General features: G+C 46.6%; 2 protein-coding genes across 4 annotated transcripts in view; one reads left to right on the top strand and one right to left on the bottom strand.

Moving 5' to 3' along the window:
• The window catches only part of LOC142303856 (long-chain fatty acid transport protein 2-like), a 156,580-nt gene extending 144,293 nt beyond the window's left edge, over positions 1-12,287 (bottom strand). The window contains exon 1 of the mRNA XM_075345657.1: positions 12,264-12,287. The gene's annotated coding sequence lies outside the window, so the exon portion shown is untranslated. The remainder of the gene's footprint in view (positions 1-12,263) is intronic.
• HYKK (hydroxylysine kinase) overlaps positions 1-20,815 on the top strand; it is a 68,905-nt gene extending 48,090 nt beyond the window's left edge. For all 3 annotated transcript variants that reach the window (XM_075345661.1, XM_075345659.1, XM_075345660.1), the window contains one exon: positions 17,959-20,815. In XM_075345661.1, coding sequence (XP_075201776.1) covers positions 17,959-18,428 — 470 coding nt within the window. In that variant the 3' untranslated portion in view covers positions 18,429-20,815. The remainder of the gene's footprint in view (positions 1-17,958) is intronic.
• Positions 20,816-22,957: the final 2,142 nt, after the last annotated feature.

Below are 22,957 nucleotides of genomic sequence, written 5' to 3'. Positions count from 1 at the left end.
CACACACACACACACACACACACACAGACACACGCACAGACACACAAACACACACACACTCACCTGTCCCCAGCCATGCAGTCCCCATGGCACTGATGTCCTCAGCGCCATGGCTCCGCTCGGCTCCACCCACCCCACACTCTGCCCGGCGCACACATTCTCGGCGGCCGAACAATCAGCTGATCACCCGGTGACCGGCTGCTGTGAGCTATCAGCTGATCACCTGGCAGGCGGCTGATGTGAGCAATCAGCTGATCACCCGGCAGCTGGCTGCTGTGAACGATTGGCTGATCACCCGGTGGCTGGCTGCTGTGAGCGATCAGCTGATCACCCGGCAGCCGGGTGATCAGCTGATCGTTCACAATAGTCTGCCGCCGGTAAAACTGTAAAGAAAAAAAAAAAAGCAGATTCCGTTGTTTAGTACGATCCGTTGCATACGTTGTGCCACTATATGCAACACATCCGCTGCATCCATCACGCAACACAATGCAACGGATGCCGTTCAACGCAAGTGTGACACTAGCCTTATTCTCACTTGTCCTTGTGTACAGACTCATACTTCTTATATAGATTTAGATTTATGAAGCAAGGTCACAGTGGCTATATAAAGTGCAGGCATACAGACACACACTATCCCTGACAAGAAGGTAACTTTGCCTTGGAATCCAGTTTGAAGAGTGGCCCCCACAGGCTTCCTTAGCCCATACAGGTGACGTCACTCTATTCTCCCTGCCGAGCATCTGGTATCTGAACATTCTCCGGCCGGGTTTGTCTGTTCACCACACGGCTGCCCACTGCTCCTCTCCTAGCATGCTGCTCTGCTGCTCTGTGTCTGCTAGCATCACAGAGTCTGGCAACCATTAACTTTTCTTCAGCGCTCTATTGGGAGACCCAGACGATTGGGGTATAGCTACTGCCCTCTGGAGGCCACACAAAGCACTACATTAAAAGTGCAAGGCCCCTCCCACTCTGGCTATACCCCCCCGTGGTATCACGGGTTCTCCAGTTTTAGCTTTGTGTGCGAAGGAGGTCAGACATTCCATGCATAGCTCCACAGATTTTAGTCAGCAGTAGCTGCTGACTATTTCGGATGGAAGAAAAGAGGACACATATAGTGTTCCCAGCATGCTCCCTTCTCACCCCTGGATGGTGTTGTAAGGTTTAGGTACCTATTGCTGGTACAGGGCTGGAGCCTGACATGCTGTTTTTCCTTCCACATCCCCTGGTAGGGCTCTGTGGAAGTGGGATCCTGCCGGCCTCTCAGCTCTGATGCCGGGCTCCATCCACAGACCCATTAGAACCTGATGGATTCGGAGCAGGAGTACGATCAGGGACAGGCCCTGCATCATACAGGTACTCTGTGTCCCCGGCAGGCACAGACACACTCCGGGCTGGCTGGGTGTTGTAGTGCGCCGGGGACCGCAACGTGGAGTTGGTGTCCCTACAGATTACTGGGGGATTTTTTGTGTATGGGAACGCAGCGCCGACCCCCTCTGGACCGGGCGGCGCTGCTGTGACTTGTGGTGCGCCGGGGATCCGCCGTCCGCGCTTTTACGGCGGCGGCGGTTATAAATTTAGTCCCCGGCTTTTTGGGCCTAGGACGCCGGCAGCTCCGATTTGTTCCCGCCCCCACCCTGTCATTCAGGGTAGGGGAGAGACGCTGTTCGCTAGCAGCGACGAGGGCTGGAGCCTGATTTACATGCTCCAGCCCTCTCACTTGGCACAGAGGGAAGCAGGCTTCCCGCTCTTGGCCAGGAACGCCCAGGGCCCGCCCCCCTTCCTCTCTCGAGACGCCGGCAGCCATTACATGCATGCCTGGCTGGAGGAAGGACGCAAGGCTCTGGGAGACCTGGACTAGGGGCTATCTGGCGACCACACACCCGCTTTTTAAGCGGGCGGTAAGCGATTTTTCTGTGCTGGTCCCTCTAGTGCCTCACTGTGTATCAGTGTACTGGGTACAGATATATAGATATTGTATTTCTTGCACTGTGAGGTGCGCTTCTGGCTGCATATCCCAGATCGCTCTGTGGAAGCAGCAACATGTCATCCTCAAAACGCAAGGCGGCCAAGGCAAAAAGGGCTGTGTATACTGCGTGTGCTGCATGTGGGGCTAATCTACCAGCAGGCTCCGATGACCCCCATTGTGTGCAATGCTCCGACCCGGTGCTGCTTCGCCAGCCGGAGTCAGGAGAGGTAGCGACCCAGGCTGAGACGCTTGTAAGTTCTGCCCCGGTGACAGGGACAGACTTTGCAGTTTTTGCTGATAGTATGTCTGTCTCTATGGCAAAAATACTTGAAACCTTGCAATCTATGCATGGGGCTCAGTCTTTGGGCACGGCGAGGCCTCTGTCCTCAGGTCCCCCTTACTTGGAATGTATCCAGCCCACAGGGGGGTCCCCGGCTTCACAGGCCGAGGATTATGACTCAGATGATGGCCCCAGCCACCCTAAGCGAGCTCGCTGGGAAAGACCCTCGACGTCTTCACACTGCTCAGGGTCTCAGCACAATCAGTCTCCCTGTGATGTGTCTGATGAGAGTGATCAGGAATCCACTCCTGGAACCCCTCTCAACCTGGATACCCCGGATGGGGATGCCATGGTGAACGACCTTATCTCAGCCATCAATAGGCTGTTGGATATTTCTCCCCCAGCCCCTTCAGCAGAAGAGGCGGCTGCGGAGCAGGAGAAGTTTCGTTTCCTTTATCCCAAGCGTAAATTGAGTGCTTTGTTAGATCACTCTGACTTCAGAGAATCAATCCAGAAGCACGACGCTCACCCAGAAAGGCGTTTCTCTAAACGATCTAAAGATACGCGTTTCCCTTTCCCCCCTGAGGTGGTCAAGCGCTGGACACAGTGTCCAAAGGTAGACCCCCCGATTTCCAAACTTGCAGCTAGATCCATAGTTGCAGTGGAGGATGGCGCTTCACTTAAAGATGCCAATGACAGACAGATGGACCTTTGGTTAAAATCTGTCTATGAAGCTATCGGCGCGTCGTTTGCTCCGGCATTCGCAGCCGTATGGGCACTCCAGGCTATTTCAGCTGGCTTAGCAAAAGTGGATGCTATCATGCATCCAGCAGTGCCGCAAGTGGCGCACCTTACCACGCAGATGTCGGCGTTTGCGTCTTACGCTATCAATGCGGTCCTAGAATCTACCAGTCGCACCTCAATGGCGTCCGCCAATTCGGTAGTTTTGCGCAGAGCCTTGTGGTTAAAGGACTGGAAAGCAGATGCTGGTTCCAAAAAATGTTTAACCAGTTTGCCTTTGTCTAGAGATAGACTGTTTGGCGAGCCATTGGCTGACATCATTAAGCAGTCCAAGGGTAAAGACTCCTCTTTACCACAACCCAGAACATCCAAACCTCAGCAGAAAAAGTGGCAGCAGAGGTTTCAGTCCTTTCGAGGTTCGGGCAAGACACCATTTACCTCGTCCAAAGGGACTCAGAGGACGCAAAGAAACTCAGATTCGTGGCGGACTCACACACGCCCCAAGAAAGCAAATGGAGGTACCGCTTCCAAAGCGGCTACCTCATGACTTCCAGCCCCCCCCCTCCGCATCGCCGGTCGGGGGCAGGCTCTCCCGCTTTTCCGGCATTTGGATGTCACAGGTCAAAGACCGGTGGGTGACGGACATTTTGTCTCGCGGGTACAGAATCGAGTTCAATTCTCGTCCTCCAGCTCGGTTCTTCAGAACCTCCCCACATCCAGACCGAGCAGATGCTCTGCTGCAGGCGGTGGATTCCCTAAAAGCGGAAGGAGTGGTGATCCCAGTCCCTCCTCAGGAACAAGGGCAAGGGTTTTACTCCAATCTCTTTGTGGTTCCAAAAAAGGATGGCTCGTTCCGTCCTGTTCTGGACCTAAAACGGCTCAACAAACATGTGCACGCCAGGAGGTTCCGGATGGAAACCCTCCGCTCTGTCATTGCCTCAATGTCCAGAGGAGACTTCCTTGCCTCAATAGACATCAAGGATGCTTATCTCCACGTGCCAATTGCTACAGAACATCAACGTTTTCTACGTTTTGTGATAGGAGACGACCATTTTCAGTTCGTGGCTCTGCCATTTGGTCTGGCGACAGCCCCACGGGTTTTCACCAAGGTCATGGCGGCGGTGGTAGCAGTCTTGCACTCTCAGGGACACTCGGTGATCCCTTACCTAGACGACTTATTGGTCAAAGCTCCCTCTCAGGAGGCATGTCAGCACAGCCTGAATGCTACGCTGGAGACTCTACAGTCTTTCGGATGGATCATCAACTTTCCAAAGTCGATCCTATCACCGACTCAGTCACTAACGTATCTTGGCATGGAGTTTCATACTCTAGCAGCGATAGTGAAGCTGCCGCTGAACAAGCAGCGGTCACTACAGACAGGGGTGCAATCTCTCCTGCAGGGCCAGTTTCATCCCTTGCGGCGTCTCATGCATTTCCTAGGGAAGATGGTGGCAGCCATGGAAGCAGTTCCCTTTGCGCAGTTTCATCTGCGCCCACTTCAATGGGACATTCTCCGCCAATGGGACGGGAAGTCAACGTCACTGGACAGGAAAGTCTCGCTTTCCCAGTCGGCCAAGGACTCTCTACAATGGTGGCTCCTTCCCACCTCATTATCTCAGGGAAGATCCTTCCTGCCCCCATCCTGGGCAGTAGTTACGACAGATGCGAGTCTGTCGGGATGGGGAGCAGTGTTTCTCCACCACAGGGCTCAGGGGACGTGGACTCCGCAGGAGTCCACCCTTCAGATCAATGTTCTGGAAATCAGAGCAGTGTATCTTGCCCTACTAGCTTTCCAGCAGTGGCTGGAAGGAAAGCAGATCCGAATCCAATCGGACAACTCCACAGCGGTGGCATACATCAACCACCAAGGAGGGACGCGCAGTCGGCAAGCCTTCCAAGAAGTCCGGCGCATTCTAATGTGGGTGGAGGACAGAGCATCCACCATATCCGCGGTTCACATCCCAGGCGTAGAAAACTGGGAAGCAGACTTCCTCAGTCGCCAGGGCATGGACGCAGGGGAATGGTCCCTTCACCCGGACGTGTTTCAGGAAATCTGTCGCCGCTGGGGAGTGCCGGATGTCGACCTAATGGCATCCCGGCACAACAACAAGGTCCCGGCATTCATGGCGAGGTCGCGCGATCAAAGAGCTCTGGCGGCAGACGCCTTGGTTCAAGATTGGTCGCAGTTTCAGCTCCCTTACGTGTTTCCGCCTCTGGCGCTCTTGCCCAGAGTGCTACGCAAGATCAGATCCGAGTGCAGCCGCATCATACTCGTCGCTCCAAACTGGCCGAGGAGGTCGTGGTATCCGGATCTGTGGCATCTCACGATCGGTCGACCGTGGTCACTGCCAGACCGACCAGACTTACTGTCCCAAGGGCCGTTTTTCCATCAGAATTCTGCGGCCCTGAACCTGACTGTGTGGCCATTGAGTCCTGGATCCTAGCATCTGCAGGATTATCTCAAGGAGTGATTGCCACAATGAGACAAGCTAGAAAGTCGAATTCTGCTAAGATCTACCACAGAACGTGGAAGATTTTCTTATCCTGGTGCTCGGCCCAGGGAGTGTCTCCCTGGCCATTTGCATTACCCAAGTTTCTTTCCTTCCTGCAATCGGGGTTAGAAAAGGGCTTGTCGCTCAGCTCCCTTAAAGGGCAAGTTTCGGCACTATCCGTGTTTTTTCAGAAGCGTCTAGCACGTCTTCCTAAGGTGCGCACGTTCCTGCAGGGGGTCTGTCATATTGTGCCCCCGTACAAGCGACCGTTAGATCCATGGGATCTGAACAGGGTACTAGTTGCTCTCCAGAAGCCGCCCTTCGAGCCTCTGAAGGAAGTTTCCTTTTCTCGGCTGTCGCAGAAAGTGGCGTTTCTTGTTGCCATCACATCGCTTCGGCGAGTGTCTGAGCTGGCAGCTCTGTCATCCAAGGCTCCCTTCCTGGTGTTCCACCAGGACAAGGTTGTGCTGCGCCCCATTCCGGAGTTTCTCCCTAAGGTCGTATCCTCTTTTCATCTTAATCAGGATATTTCCTTGCCTTCGTTTTGTCCTCATCCGGTTCACCGGTATGAAAAGGACTTACGTTTGCTAGATCTGGTGAGAGCACTCAGAATCTACATTTCCCGCACGGCGCCCATACGCCGTTCCGATGCACTTTTTGTCCTTGTCGCTGGTCCGCGCAAGGGGTTGCAGGCTTCTAAAGCCACCCTGGCTCGATGGATCAAAGAACCAATTCTAGAGGCCTACCGTTCTGCGGGGCTTCCGGTTCCTTCAGGGCTAAAAGCCCACTCAACCAGAGCCGTGGGTGCGTCCTGGGCATTACGTCACCAGGCTTCGGCTCAACAGGTGTGCCAGGCAGCTACCTGGTCCAGTCTGCACACTTTCACCAAGCATTATCAGGTGCATACCTATGCTTCGGCGGATGCCAGCTTAGGTAGAAGAGTCCTGCAGGCGGCAGTGACACCCCCATAGGGGAGGGCTGTTTTGCAGCTCTAACATGAGGTATTTATTTACCCACCCAGGGACAGCTTTTGGACGTCCCAATCGTCTGGGTCTCCCAATAGAGCGCTGAAGAAGAAGGGAATTTTGTTACTTACCGTAAATTCCTTTTCTTCTAGCTCTTATTGGGAGACCCAGCACCCGCCCTGTTGTCCTTCGGGATGTTTTTTTGTTGTTTGCGGGTACACATGTTGTTCATGTTGAACGGTTTTTCAGTTCTCCGATGTTATTCGGAGTTAATTTGTTTAAACCAGTTATTGGCTTCCTCCTTCTTGCTTTGGCACTAAAACTGGAGAACCCGTGATACCACGGGGGGGTATAGCCAGAGTGGGAGGGGCCTTGCACTTTTAATGTAGTGCTTTGTGTGGCCTCCAGAGGGCAGTAGCTATACCCCAATCGTCTGGGTCTCCCAATAAGAGCTAGAAGAAAAGGAATTTACGGTAAGTAACAAAATTCCCTTCTTTCAGCACCACTTCAGCAGGACTCGAGCACCAGCCTCAAGGTTAGGCTTACCTTCCTATCATATGCATACATATTTTGTATAAATTTTAACTGAGCACCCAATTTATTATTAGTGATGTTTCAGCCCACCCTACTTGGTCCAGAGGATATATATGTAGAGTTATATACTTAATAACTTATATACTTAATATAACTGCGCAAAATTTAGAAATAAACATTTCTGACATGCAAAAACAAAACCCCAAAAAATTAGTGACCAATATAGCCACCTTTCTTTATGATGACACTCAACAGTCTACCATCCATAGATTCTGTCAGTCGCTTGATCTGTTTACAATAAACATTGCATGCAGCAGCCACCACAGCCTCCCAGACACTGTTCCGAGAGGTGTACTGTTTTCCCTCCCTGTAGATCTTACATTTTATGAGGGACCACAGGTTCTCTATGGGGTTCAGAACAAGTGAACAAGGGGGCCTTGTCATTATTTTTCATCTTTTAGACCTTTACTGGCCAGCCACGCTGTGGAGTAGTTGGATGCATGTGATGAAGAATTGTCCTGCATGAAAATCATGTTTTTCTTGAACGATACCGACTTCTTTCTGTACCACTGCTTGAAGAAGTTGTCTTCCAGAAACTGGCAGTAGGGCTGGGAGTTGAGCTTCACTCCATCCTCAACCTGAAAAGGTCCCACAAGTTAATCTTTGATGATACCAGCCTATACCAGTACCCCACCTTCACCTTGCTGGCGTCTGAGTCGTAGTGGAGCTCTCTGCCCTTTACTGATCCAGCCCCTGACCCACCCATCTGGCCCATCCAGAGTCACTCTCATTTCATCAGTCCATAAAACCTTTGAAAAATTAGTCTTAAGATATTTCTTGGCCCAGTCTTGACGTTTTAGCTTATGTTTCTTGTTCAAAGGTGGTCGTTTTTCAGCCTTCCTTACCTTGGCCATGTCCCTGAGTATGGCACACCTTGTGCTTTTTGATACTCCAGTAACGTTGCAGCTCTGAAATATGGCCAAACTGGTGGCAAATGGCATCTTGGGAGCTTCACACTTGATTTTCCTCAATTCATGGTCAGTTATTTTGCGCCTTTTTTGCCCAACACGCTTCTTGCGACCCTGTTGGCTATTTGCCATGAAACGCTTGTTTGTTCGGTGATCACGCTTCAAAAGTTTGGCAATTTCAAGACTGCTGCATTACTCTGCAAGACATGTCACAATTTACAATTTTGGACTTTTCAGAGTCTGTCAAATCTCTCTTCTGACCCATTTTGCCAAAGGAAAAGAAGTTGTGTAATAATTAAGCACACCTTATATAGGGTGTTGAACTGTTGATGTCACTACACCACACCCCTCCTCATTACAGAGATGCACATCACCTGATTTACTTAATTGGTAGTTGGCGCTCAAGCCTATACAGCTTGGAGTCCCTAAATTCTATCTTATGCCTTTTATAATAAATTTCTTATGTTGTACAGATACTGAGATCTATTACAAAGCATAGTTATAGTCAGACATTGTTATTCATTTTTATTGAAGACCTTTACCAGGCTTATGGACAATCCAACCTATAAGGGTAAATGCAAGTGTATATATTTGATACATGTGTGACGCCCCTGGACTATCAGGTCATCACAGGATATTGCACAACCTACCCTCCCGTGCAGTATCCACCTCCCTCTTGGTTATGGGTCCCTAAACAAATGGTGTTGCCTACAACAGCAAATCAAATCCTAGATACACCCTGCACCACACCCACCAGACACACCAGTGGACAGCTTGAGTGGAATAGAGTCGCCCACCTGGGGGGTCAGGGAGGGGAGGTGAGGAGTGTAGTCAGTAGTTAGTAGTAGTGAAGTAGTGGAAGTGAAGAGAGAGCCCTCGAGAGAGCCTTCTGTAAGGAAACTGTCTAGGTTGCAGACGGTGGTCTGGGCCTAGAGGAGTTGGACACCCGGTCGCAGGGGATCATGGCAAGGGGCTCGTATCTGTCAAGCAGGACAGCCGGCGGCCTTGCACCATCACTGGTCTGGGACCGAGACACGACGGGGTACGTGGACCCTAGGTCGGGGAGTAGATGCATGCAACCCGATAATTTACCCATGGAGAACGGAGCCTTCAAGATTCGTTCCCAACCGCTCGAAAATCGGGGCGCTAGCGCAACGAGGGGATAGGACTTTCCACCCTAAAACGGTCCAGAAAATCCCAAGCGTGAGCCCTGAAAGCAAGCTCCCACACATAGCCACAGTGGGGAGCGAGACCCGGCAAGTTTCACACTACCGGGACCACCAGAGAAGTAAACTTAGTGCCAGGAGGCAGGTCACGGATCACCAGGCAGCACCATTGGGGACGGGACCCGAAATAGCTCCCCGCAGCGGCAGCGGTGTCCAGAGATTTGGTTTACCCGGTTGTCGGTGTTTGCTTAATGGACTGAGTGAGTATAAGAGTGACCCCTGCATCCCACGGCCTTATCCCCACACCGAGTCCCGGGGAATTCCCCCTACCCGTGGAGGGTTCCAACACCTTGCTGCCCCGTTCCATCATCCCCGGGTACTCCCAACGGCAGCGGTGGTACTCCTAATTACCACACACCACGAGTGGCGTCACGAACTCTATAATCACTTGTAAATACCCCCCTTCATTTGAGTGGCTGCACGACCCCCGGGTCTGGAGACCCTCGAGCCACTGAGAACCTGGATCCAAGCAGCTCGGCTGCTTCCACGGAGGCGGCACACATGGTTCTATTTAAAAAATCTGCAGCATAGTAAAGTACAAGATGAAATTTACTGGGCCGATTTTAAAATCATCCGCATGTTAATCCTTTCGCTATTATTATTGTGACTTCGCCTTTTACAGTTCATGGGGTAAAATACGCAAAAAAAAAAAAAAAATCCAAGTTACACATGAAAATTTTGCTGTGGAAACACTGCAGAAAATTTGTATAAAATGTACTACATGTGTATTTATGGATCTGTTACCAAGTAGTGACTGATACTTTGCTCTCAAGCTGACACACACCTCTACAGTGAGATCAAGGCTAGCACTGTAATAAGACAAAGTTCATCTCTGAAGACAGAGAACAAGCAATCATGGCACATACTGTATAGAAATAGTCATGGATATATAAGCAATCTTAAAGAAAGTAGTCTGTGATTAGGTATATTTAAAGAGAGTTAAAAAGTGGGAGACCAGCAGGTGGCACCACAACACACAAAATTACATATTTCAGGAGGTAAATGTAGAGATCTCATAGTTAAAAATAAAAATATAACATGATCTACTATGCTAAGTTAGTGGGTGATACATCACTGACACATATAGACATGGTTCATTAGACTTGCTTTATATCAGTTCATGTAAACCGCATAACACGGTCAGTTCATTTTTACATCACCGCCAGCTCCACTAACTGTTTGAAAAGTGTGTGTAGCTTACCAGGTGAGTAAAATGGCAAATACTGCCGAAGTATCAAAGTGTGCTCATAAGGTTTCGGTATGTAGTTGAGTACCAGCCAGAAAGTTTGTTTAACTGTACAGAGAAGAGCAGCAGACTGCGGTGTACTCTGCACCGTGGGACTCTATACTGGACGGATGCCTTGGCATTCAACTTGCATGTGCAAGCTATCTGCCGTATGTCTCCTGAGCCAGGGGTGGAAACAGTCGACTGAAGAATGCCCTTGTGCAAGAATTGTAGGTGGGTGTTTTGCAATTTAATACTCATCATAATGCAACCCTCGGAATGTGCCTGGGCAGAGGCTGTTTGCTTCTTTGGAGGTGAAAGTGGGCTCCTTTACCTTTTTAGGCCTCTGTGTGGCTGCACAGGTTGCACTAATGCTATGTCCACCCCTATCCTGAGCGTTGAGCGTATGCACCAGACAGTGGGCACAGATGCAGTGTAGATCTAGCCCAAATTAGTTCATACAATGCAGTAGAGCTATTAGTTTCTCCTACATTACTGTTCATGAGTCATCTAACTTTACGTTTCCATAGAGTTTTCTTTATGTTGCACGTTAATTTTAATTTCTATGTGGTGCGCATTGTTGCATTGTAAGACTTGACCCGTTTAGTCAAAGTCACACTACTTGATAAACTGTCTAAAATACATGATATATGGTTTTAACACCAGATGCAACTGTTTTTGACAAAACGTGCTATAGTATTTATGTTGGGTAGTGATAAATGTTAAGCGGGCTTTACACGCTGCGACATCGCTAGCATCGGCTAGCGATGTCGAGCGCGATAGTCCCCGCCCCGTCGTACGTGCAATATTGTGTGATCACTGCCGTAGCGAACATTATCACTACAGCAGCGTCACACGCACATACCTGCTCTGCGACGTCGCTCTGGCCGGCGATGCACCTCCTTTCTAAGGGGGCGGTTTGTGCAGCGTCATAGTGATGTCACACGGCAGGCGTCCAATAGAAGCGGAGGGGTGGAGATGAGCGGGACGTAACATCCCGCCCACCTCCTTCCTTCCGCATTGACGGTGGAGGCAGGTAAGGAGATGTTCGTCGCTCCTGCAGTGTCACACATAGCGATGTGTGTTGCCACATGAACGACGAACAACATCACTAATAAGCAGAAAATGATTTTTGGTTTCAGGACGACCTCTCCATGGCAAATGATTTTGACCGCTTTTGCGATCGTTTAAGGTCTCTCATAAGTGTCCCACACTGCGATATCGTTAATGACGCCGGATGTGCGTCACAAACACCCTGACCCCGACGATAATTCATTAACTATATCGTAGCGTGTAAAGCCCTCTTTATTGTTTACATAGTGTTCAAAAGTGTACACGATGAGGATTTTGTGAGGTTTTTACCTCAGTATTTGTAAGACAAATCCAGAAGTGGAACAGTCAGAGGAAAAGTATAATAAAAATATGGCACCACTTCTGCATTTATCACCCACTCCTGGTTTGGTTTACAAAAGCTGAGGTAAAAAACTCACCAAACACTCAATGTGGCCATAGACACTGGCTGACACAGACAGAAGAGGGCCTCTGTGCAAGAACAGTAATTGGCCCCTTTGCAGTCCAATAGCTCATCATAATGCACAATAATACACTCTTTAGGGCTAGAAATGGGCAGCCTGAACTCTTGGGCTCTTGTGTGGCTACACAGGTTGCACCAAGGATATATCCCCCGGCCTAAGGGGTAAAAAATAATACAGCGCTCAAAGAGTCAATATAAAGTTGCTTTAATTATGTGGTCCTGATTTATATTAATCAGTCTTTTACTGCTGAATTTAGTTATTGCCCAAAATACACATACTGTTTTTGCACAAAAAAAGATTTTCCAATATTAATCAAACTTTTAGCACTTACCTGAGACTTGATAGACACTGTCTATGTGATTCTCAGTGACAAGTTAATCTAAAATGCTCATGAAGATCCCAAAATCTTTAATGTAATCATCTTTAATGTAATCATCATAAGACAAACAGCCGTACAGGATCCAGGATAATCTGGGCTGCATGTGACTCCCTTCAGTAAATATCTTCTAGCTATGTCAGCCCTGAATACCCTCATCATTATCCATCGTATAACATATTGAACAAAATTAACTCTGAGAAATTGTTGTCCAAGTAGTGGACAACCACATTAAATCACCAGGTAAAGTAATAGCAGCTACAGGCCTCTCTAGTGCAGGCACCATTCTAGCGATGTAGGCACTGGTTCTTCTTGTGGCCAAACTGTGGCCTCCTCACTTTCCCTTTCTTTGGATGTAACTAACATCCGGAGGCAGTGAGGTTGGCCACAGCTCTGACTTCTTCTAGGAAAGCCAGTGCTAACCCTGCTGGAATGGAGGTATGTACAATTGCTATTAGTCTACTTGAGGGGAAACAGTGACTGGGAAGGGGTTGTAAGCATAGTGGACAACTCCTTTATGGCTAGCTTAACATCAGAGTTTTATTCTAGAGTTGACTTTTGAAAAATGAGTTGCCCACCCCGTCATAGAGGATTGTCTACACTAAATAAATGGCAATTGGTGCCAATGCAAAGGTTAGGTAAAGTCAACAGATGGTTAGGACAACCCTTTTCCTAAATACTACAGTGTCTCATACAATATAAAAAATATCCACAGCTAAAAACAAAGCATATGCATTTTTACTGTGTTGTCACATTTTTTTCAGCTCTTTGCTGCAGAAACGTTGCATAAAATCTGCAACATCAAAAACACATTGAATACCCATTGTGGGAAGTTAACCTTAGGGTATGTGCACACAACAACTTTTTCAAAGCATTTTAAAACTGTGGCCACATAACATAAACTGACAAAATGACATACTGTGCACATGTTCTGTCATATGTCACTTTTTTTAATTGCCTTTTTATTCCGAAACCTTGAGGCCAATAAAAGAAGTAACATGTTCATTCTAAAGGCAGCTTCATTTAAAAGTCATCTGCTCAACAAGACTGCTGGCTTTTCCTGAAGCAGAGTCATATTGGAAAACCTTAGGGTATGTGCACACTGAGGTTTTTTGCTACATTTTTGGAGCAGATATTCAAAATTTTTGAGAAGTATTGAGATTTGGAGGAGGATTTGGAGAGTTTCGTCTCCGTTTCTGCTTGAAAAACTCTGCTTGTAATCAACTCTTAGCTATGAGAACCGTAGGGTACAAGGGCTGCGTTCACACATTGTGGCAAGTTCTTTTTCATAATTATAGAATCTCTCTTCTCATACTAAACAGCTGTCACCACTAGGTGGCAGTATCATCACACTACAGGACTTTGAATCATTCTCAAGACGACATCATCTTAATTCACCATAAAGTGTAAAATGATGATAATTACAGTCCAAATAATTTGTATAAGTTTCTTCAGCTTAAAAAAAACCCAGATGCCTTAATTCTTTTATGGACAGAGCAAAAAAGTGCCCTATTTTGACTGATTGTCTTGGAATTTCAGGACAGATTGCAAACCCTTATCTGATATTTATAACCTTTTCTCAGCGTAGATCATTAATGTCATGTGACTGAGGATCTGACACTGCCACACTCGCCGATTAACTGTTTTTCAAGCACCACTCCATCGTTTTTTGTAATTTTTTATTGTACCGCTGTACTGGTGCTTTAAATCTAAGTCCCTTGACTTCTGTCTTAGGCCAAGGTCACACTGGCATATGTTCTTATATGTGAGAGAATCGTATACGACATGCGAATGATCTTCGGCTCAAACTTTGCTGTGAGTGTGAGCCAAGTGTTGTTCACTGTGATCTCATTCTCTCACATGTGAGAATCGGAGCCCAGGTGAGGAGAAGGAGAGATTAAATTCTCCATTTTCTCCTTTGTCTGTCTCTACATATATTAGTCTTCACTTGGATGACATCCGACTGAAGTCCGATGTTTCCCACGCACCCATAGACTTGTATGGGTGCACGTGATTTTAGACCCTTCCAATCACAGAAAGCAGTGATTTTTTTTCTCGTGTCGAATCGACATGGGAAAAAAACGTTGATCTGCAATGCACCATAGTATAACACTGAAGCGAGCGCTATACAATAAAACATCAGATATCACTTGTCCATGTTATACTTACACAAATGTGAGTGATGTGATGGCCAAGGGACCATCTCTGTGTAGAGTTCGATTATGGTACACAAGACAAGGTGGCACAAACAAGAGTACAGCTTTATCTATAGGTAGGATATAAGTGTTTATGCAAGTGAACAGGGGTAAGTAATCTGGTGACAGTCAAGTTAACACATTGCAGACTCTAGCTGGAGCGCCCCAACAATATGTCGCCCTCTCCCGCTATTAAAATTATGAATTCAACGGTAAAACTAGGCAAGCACAATATATTCACAACTGCACTGCATGAACAACCTAGCTGGCTTCCGCTATTCAAGCTGCGCAGTTACTGTGTTCTTACTGCTGAGGTCTACGCTACACCCTATTAAGTAAGCACACAGGTAAAGACTCATGGTACGATCAGAGGGGAAGAAGTTTACTCCCAGTAACTCGGTGCTATGATGCTCGTTGGTGCACACTTCTCCTTGCAGGGCAGGGGGGAAATCTTATTATACGGAATCTAGGTCTCTTGACTCCTCTGGGTGATGCCTCTTCTTTTATTCAGATTCACCGACCTAGGAGTGTCTCAGTCCGGTACTCACTCGACAGTGACCAGGGCTCTCTCATGGTCCGGATCGCTGTATCTCTCACACCTCTTCTCAAACCGCCGTTCTTGGGCAGAACATAGGCAGCATCTCCTTTCTCAAGCGAGCCGACTTATCCTGTTCCTGCCCAAAACATTTCTCCCGCTCTTTCTCTCTTTCCCACCCTTCAGTGACTTCATTTTCTATCACCCTATGCTTCAGTCAGTTTCTGGTGTTTTGTGACCTGCCGGCAGCTCCAGTGTTTCATGGAGAGCGTCAGCGGGCACAAATCCATACAAGCCTTTGGAAACCTGTTCTGGCCTCATTCTCACTCTCATAGACTTGCATTGAGAGCTTGTGACGTAAGTTGTGATTTCCGGCCAGTCAGAAGATACAGTCACAAGATGGTGCCACGGGACTGGAGCAGCGCCAAAAAAGCATGAAAATGTCAGAAGATAAGTATAAAGGGTGCTTTACATGCTGCAATATCACTAGCGATGTCGAGCGTGATAGCACCCGCCCCCGTCGTTCGTGCAACATTTGGTGCTCGCTGCCGTTGCGAACATTATCGCTAAAGCAGCGTCACACGAACATAACTTGTCAGTGACGTCACTGTGACCACTGAACAATCCCTCCCTCAAGGGGGAGGTGTGTTCAGCGTCATAGCGACGTCACTGCGGCGTCACTAAGCGGCCGCCCAATAGAAGCGGAGGGGCGGAGATGAGCGGATGTAACATCCCGCCCACCTCCTTCCTTCCGCATTGCCGGTGGACGCAGGTAAGTAGATGTTCGTCGTTCCTGCGGTGTCACACATAGCAATGTGTGATGCCGCAGGAACGACGAACAACATCGTACCTGTGGCAGCAGCGATATTAAGGAAAGGAGCGATATGTCAACGATCACCGTTTTTGAACGATTTTGCGATCATTGATCATCGCTCCTTTGTGTCACACGCTGCCATGTTCCTACCGGCGCCGGATGTGCATCACTAACGACGTGACCCTGACGATATATCGGTAGCGATGTCGCAGCGTGTAAAGCACCCTTTAGACTGTGGACAGCAGGCTTACATTTAAAGCACCACTCCATCACTGAAAAAACTCTTGGAGTGGTGCTTTAACAGCAGCTGAAAGGGAAGATTGAACATAGCTGTACTACACAACTCCATTTAACAAGTACCTGCCTCTGCCACGTACTGAGAATCAGCTCTTATTCTCTTGAGATTTTTGTTTACAGTGTTATAGGAAAAACTGTAAAAAGTTCAAATGTATTTATTTTTAACAGTAGCTATTTACACATTTTACACTGCTCTCTTAGGAGGTCCAAATCTCTCTACTCACAAAATTACAAGTGAGAGCACATCAGCTATTCCCCATGCATTACAGTGGTGCCCTAAGGAGGTAGTGCAGTAGAATAAGGCCTGTTAAGGACTGCCATAAAAATACTGTACGTATTTGATCATACATTTCATTAAGGGGTTAAGTCTGATAAATAAACAGTATATACAAAACAAGAAGACAAGTCATAAAGCGGTGAGTAGGTTCTTAGGCTATGTCCGCACTTTGCTTTTTTACCTGCTTTTCCGCTGCTTTTTCAACTGCAGCGTTTAAGGCTATGTCCGCACTTAACTTTTTTACCTGGTTTTTCACTGCTTTTTCAACTGCAGTGTTTTAATGCAAAGATGGATGTGTTCTGCTTTTCAACAAAGTCTATGGGAATTTGGGATTTCTTGTGCGCACTATGCTGTTCAAAACGCTGCGTTTCTGTGGCAGAAATTTGGGCAAAACCTCTGCTTTTTAAAGAAGCAACATGTCAATTGTTTTTGCCATTTGCATTTTGAACTGCAAGTACCTCGACGCAAAGTGCGGACATACTGTAGCCTAAAGGCCACTTTACACACTCCGATATCTGTACCAATATCGCCAGCGTGCGTACCTGCCCCCATCGGTTGTGCGACACGGGCCAATCGCTGCGCGTGTCGCACAACATCGCCCGGAACCGTCGCACGGACTTACCTTCCCTGTGACGTTGCTGTGACCGGCGAACTGCCTCCTTTCTAAGGGGGCGGTTCGTTCAGCGTCACAGCGACGTCACAGCAGAGTCACTGAACCGCCGCCCAATAGAAGCGGAGGGGCGGAGATGAGCGGGACGTAACATCCCGCCCACCTCCTTCCTTCGCATTGCGGCCGGGAGGCAGGTAAGGTGAGGTTCCTCGTTCCTGCGGTGTCACACAGAGCGATGTGTGCTGCTGCAGGAACGAGGAACAACCTCGTTACTGCTGCAGTAACGATATTTGAGAATGGACCCCCGTGTCACCGATGAGAGATTTTGCACATTTTTGCGACAATGCAAAACGCTCATAGGTGTCACACGCAACAACATCGCTAATGCGGCCGGATGTGCGTCACAAATTCCGTGACCCCAACGCGATCACTTGAGCGATGTTGTAGCGTGTAAAGCCCCCTTAAAAGCAGAGTTTTGCCCACATTTCAGCCACAAAAACGTAGTGTTTTGAACAGCATAGTGCGGACAAGAAATCACAAATTCCCATAGACTTTGCTTGAAAAGCAGAATGCATGCATTTTGGCATTAAAACGCTGCAGTTGAAAAAGCAGCAAAAAAGCAGGTAAAAAAGCAAAGTGCGGGCATAGCCTTTGTACAGTTAGATAAGTAGGTTTCTTGAAGAGGTTGCCGCATTATATAACTTTGTAGTGTGCCGGCCATAGCAGTCAAGTAGAAGGCTGATACATGTGAGGATACAGGTAAAGCATTTACAGCTGTATAGTGTTTTTTCCTTTACCTAAATGTCTATATTGTACTGCAGTAATATTATCATTTCCATCTTATCAAACCCATGCAACCATAAGATTCATAAACTAAATTTACATTTACATCAACCGTATTGTTTCTTCTCCTTCATTTTAGGCATAAATCATGGAGACTTGAATGACCACAATTTACTATTAGAAAAAATCAACGCATCCAATGAAAACAACAGGAACCAGTACAGAGTCTCAGGAATCCTGGATTTCGGCGACATGAGCTCTGGTTATTACGTTTATGAAGTCGCAATCACAATAATGTACATGATGATTGAAAGTGCTGACCCTCTTCCTGTAGGTGGATATGTTCTTGCTGGATTCGAGAGTGTTTTTCCACTAACAAAAGAAGAAAAGGCGGCACTGTTCACTCTAGTGTGCTGTAGGTTTTCCCAGTCTTTGGTGATGGCAAGATACAGTGTCCTGCTTTGCCCACAAAATGAAGAATATCTTATGATAACTGCAAAGACTGGGTGGAAGCATCTAATGACCTTACTTGATATTGGAAAAGAAGCCATTGAGAAGATCTGGGAGGAAACCGCAAGATCATACCTTGAGAAAAGACTAGAGCACTAAGCTTCTGTTCACACATGAGTGTCCTGCTCAATCATCAGATCAGAACAATAAAAATGACAGCAGTGCCTTTTCTTACATATAATGAAAATTGTCTCTTCAGGGAGGAAGGAGACGAACTCTAGTGCCACCTATTGGAAGTAGCAATCCTAAAAGTCAAAAGTGGCCCTTAAACAAGCCTTTTCATATGACTTAGGATTTATGCCAGATCAGAACCTCAATTTGCTGACACAGTGGTTTGGGTGATTGCCCCCTTGTCAGTGCAAAGTATGAGATCTGATATGGCTGTATGATAAGCTATAATGTGGTGTAAGGGGAAAACTTTTCTCCTTGCGGAGATTTCCTAGAGGAGCATTGCAGCTATTAAAGACACTGGCAGACAGATTGTTTTGTCAGGTCTCCGCAAGGAGAAAAGTTTTCCCCTTAAGGCCCTGTCACACAAAGAGATAAATCTGCGGCAGATCTGTGGTTGCAGTGAAATTGTGGACAATCAGTGCCAGGTTTGTGGCTGTGTACAAATGGAACAATATGTCCATGATTTCACTGCAACCACAGATCTGCCAAAGATTTATCTCTGTGTGTGACGGGGCCTTAAGATATAAGATATAATGGACACCAATGGTGTCTGACCAACACTATTGACTATGATGGGGTCAGTCAGCTTTCTATCATGGTACCCTTCATTTATTCAAACAAAATAATGGAGACTGCTACACTATTTTGTCTTTCTTCCAATTTGAAATGTGTTCTGTTTATTGCAGATCAAAACACAGCCTGAGGCCACCTTCACACGCACGTGTCTCCAATACGTGCTAGGTCCGTTTCCGCATGTACCGCAGACACGGGCACACGTATACCCATTAAAATCAATGGGTATATGTGCACGCATGTGTTCAGCCATTGGCCCGTGCCTCCGGGTGGAGCAGAAGTGTGCCCATGTACAGAGGCATGTCCGTGTTGCTTCGGCAGCACGGGTGTCACGCGGCCCACGCACGTACCACACAGATGTAGTGTGGATGCGGGCCCACGTGACACGCACCGGAGAAACACATGTGTTCATTTAAAAATTAAAAAAAGACATACTCACCTCCACCAGCCCTGCAGTCTCTACCGCGGCTCTCACCTGCATCCAACCCCCAGTGAATTTGAACAACGCATCCTCTTCACTGGGGGCCGGAAGCAGCGTCAGCGGGGCGTGGCCTGTGCTGGACACTGGCATTCAGCACCACAGACAGCTCCGGAAGAAACAGGTAAGGCGGGGCTTTCCGTTCTCCGTGTGTTATTACGCATGTGCCTCGAACACGGCACACAGGGAGCAAACCACCCCTTTAATACGTACGTGAAAAAACGGTACGTTTTTTTCATATGCGTGTGAAGGGGGCCTAAAACAAATCACTGCGGGTGTCAGAGGGTGAATGTGGGGAAAAAAATGGAGGTAAATAAAAGGCAGACTATTATGACTATTAAAGCAGATCTGTCATTCAACAATGCAAAATGATATCTTGTCTTTTAAGCAATGACATACTGATAGGGAATTTAGTTTGTGAGCCCCAATGGGGACAGTGATGATAATATCTATAATATAAGCAAAGCATAATAAATAAATAATAAAATCTCATATCACCAATTATAATAATGATACCCTTTAAAGAATAACTAAACCTTAATCAAGTTTTTTTTACATAATTAGAAGCAGATAGATGGGACTCAGTGTTCGGAAACCCCCACCAATTGCTTAAAAACCCTCTGTAGAGATGTTCAGGTAAGAAGACAAAAGCATTCCGCACACATAGTGGGGCTCAGGTTCAATACAAAGCATTGGCTTCTACTTATGGTCTCTATTGACTCTGTGCTCCTGGCTGTGCGCTAATCTTTTGAGCTGCGCACTCTTGAGCGGGAGGTGCATTTGAACGACTGTTGGTGGTTTTAGGGCCTAGAACCCCACAAATCTGAGTGTAATTATAATAGCATTACATTGAAAAAAAAAAGAAAAATATTAGTTACTCTTTAAGGTTTTCACCAGTTGCTAATCTATCTAAATCATTGTATAATAAATTATACAAATTGTAAGATATACTGTGTCATGTTTCAAATTCATACCGTTTACAAGATCTTTGCTGTCAGAAAGTAAAAATACTGGGACTTATTTCTCAAAACTGTGCGATAAAGCAAAATTAGACTACAAAGTCTTTAAATGCACCAAATTTATCAGTGTGGCTCAGGCTGTTTGAGAGATCTGTCTAATTTAAAGACTAGCCAGTCTAAAGGCCGCTTTACAGTCAATGACGTATCTAACGATAAGTCGTCGGGGTCACGGAATTCATGACACACATCCGGCCTCGTTAGCGACACCTACGAGCGACCGCTAATGATCAAAAATACTCACCTGATCGTTGACACGTCGTTCATTTTCAAAAGATCGTTGCTCGTTCTGGACGCAGGTTGTTCGGCGTTCCTGAGGCAGCACACATCACTATGTGTGACACCCCGGGAACGACGAACAACAGCATTCCTGCATCCTCCGGCAATGAGGTGGGCGTGTTGTTAATGCGGCTGCTCTCCGCCCCTCCCCTTCTGTTGGCGGTCCGCTGTGTAACGTCGCTGTGACAGCGCACGAACCTCCCCCTTAAAAAAGAGGTTGTTTGCCACTCACAGGAAGGTGTGTGACGTGTCCTAGCGATATTGTGCGCCACGGGCAGCGATTTGCCCGTGACACACAAACGACGGGGGCGGGTGCTTTCACTAGCGACATCGCTAGCGATGTCGCTGCGTGTAAAGCAGCCTTTAGTGTATACAACCTATTGGCTGAAATGGCTGAAATTTTGCTAAAAGTGTGCACCATAATTTTGGAAGAACACTTGGCGCATGGTGTTGCACATTAGACAGTGATGTTGCACGTTATAGACCCCATTTTCATCGAGGCTATAACCCTTATTGAGTAAGTATTAAAAAGTGTCTAGAATATATTAAACATGGTACAAGTCATGAAACCATTTTTTTGCCGTAATTTACACATGATTTCTGTGACACTTAGGTTGCTAAATATGCTCCATTATTGTTTGCATCCAAAAGAAGAAATAATAAAAATATGCCTGACCGTGATTCTGACAATCATTATAGTATACTGTATTTCCCATAATACAATCATTTTGCGGAGTCTTGTACCAGAACTATGTATTATACTCTGTGGCGTACCACTAATTTCAGCAGACCACACAGTTATTATAGGGCCACTTTCTCATGCCCGCTGTGCTAAGCCGGGAAGGCAGAGCTTCAGAATACTCCCTGCCAAGACCTGAGCAGTGAGGAGAAAGAGAAAAAGTGAGTATTTTTTTTACAATCAGTGAATACACTGGTGGGCAATGACCATAATACTATATGGAGGACTATGGGTGTCTATTATTATACATGGAGGACTATAGGGTGGGTGCATTATAATACATGGAGGACTATGGGGAGTGCATTATAATATATAGAGGGCTATGGAGGATGCATTGTAATATATAGAGGGCTATAGGGAGTGCATTATAATATATGGAGGACTATGGGGAGTGCATTATAATAAATAGAGGGCTATGGAGGATGCATTGTAATATATAGAGGACTATAGGGAATGCATTATAATATATGGAGGACTATGGGGATACTTTATGGAGGACTATGGGAGGTGCATTATAATATATGGAGGACTATGGCGAGTGCATTATAATACATAGAGGGATATAGGGGATACATTATAATATATAGAGAGCTATAGGGGATGCATTATAATATATGGAGAACTATGGAGGGTGCATTATAGTATATGGAGGACTATGGTTGCCTTATACTATATTAAGGACTATGGACTGCATTATACTATATGGAGGACCATGGGGTGCATTATATATGGGAACTTTAGAAAATAGATTAACCTCACATCTCAAGGTTAATAATGTTTTGGAACATGACAGGTTCCCGTTAACAGGTGAGTAATGGTCATTTTTTATTTTTTCACATTGCTTACAGACCTACTTTTTTATCCCATAAACCCTCTTTAAATTTTTGGAATTTATACACCGATAGTAAGGATTTGTGGATTTTAAAAATTGAACTACGTACAGGAAAAGCACAAGTTAACCTTTATTGAGTATAACACAGGTCACATCATTCCTTGTCAACTTCACAATCTGTGAGTGTAATTACCTAAGGTGAGATGCATTAATACGTTACCAGTATCTATCTTGCAAACAATCTTTTAGAATAGATTACAAAATAATCTAAGTCTGACTTTACAGTTGCATTATCAATAAGGACATGTTACATTTACTCCAAAATGATGCAACAGCGCAAGCTTGACTAGATCTGTCTAGAGAGAAAGCTCTGGCAAGCAATAGCTGTTAATCACCAGTGAGGGAGGTGGGGCATGCAAAATTACCGGGCAGAGCAGTGCACTGAGCCTTTTACCAAGGTGAAATAAATAACATCTCCAAGATTAGTAATTGAGAATAATATATATAACATGACAATGAACTAAAAAAAGGTAGTGGGCA

Source organism: Anomaloglossus baeobatrachus, chromosome 4 (genome assembly GCF_048569485.1).
Source record: "Anomaloglossus baeobatrachus isolate aAnoBae1 chromosome 4, aAnoBae1.hap1, whole genome shotgun sequence".
Classification (NCBI taxonomy): domain Eukaryota; kingdom Metazoa; phylum Chordata; class Amphibia; order Anura; family Aromobatidae; genus Anomaloglossus; species Anomaloglossus baeobatrachus.
The sequence above is the reverse complement of the archived record's forward strand: the minus strand, read 5'-3'. Positions and strand labels throughout refer to the sequence as shown.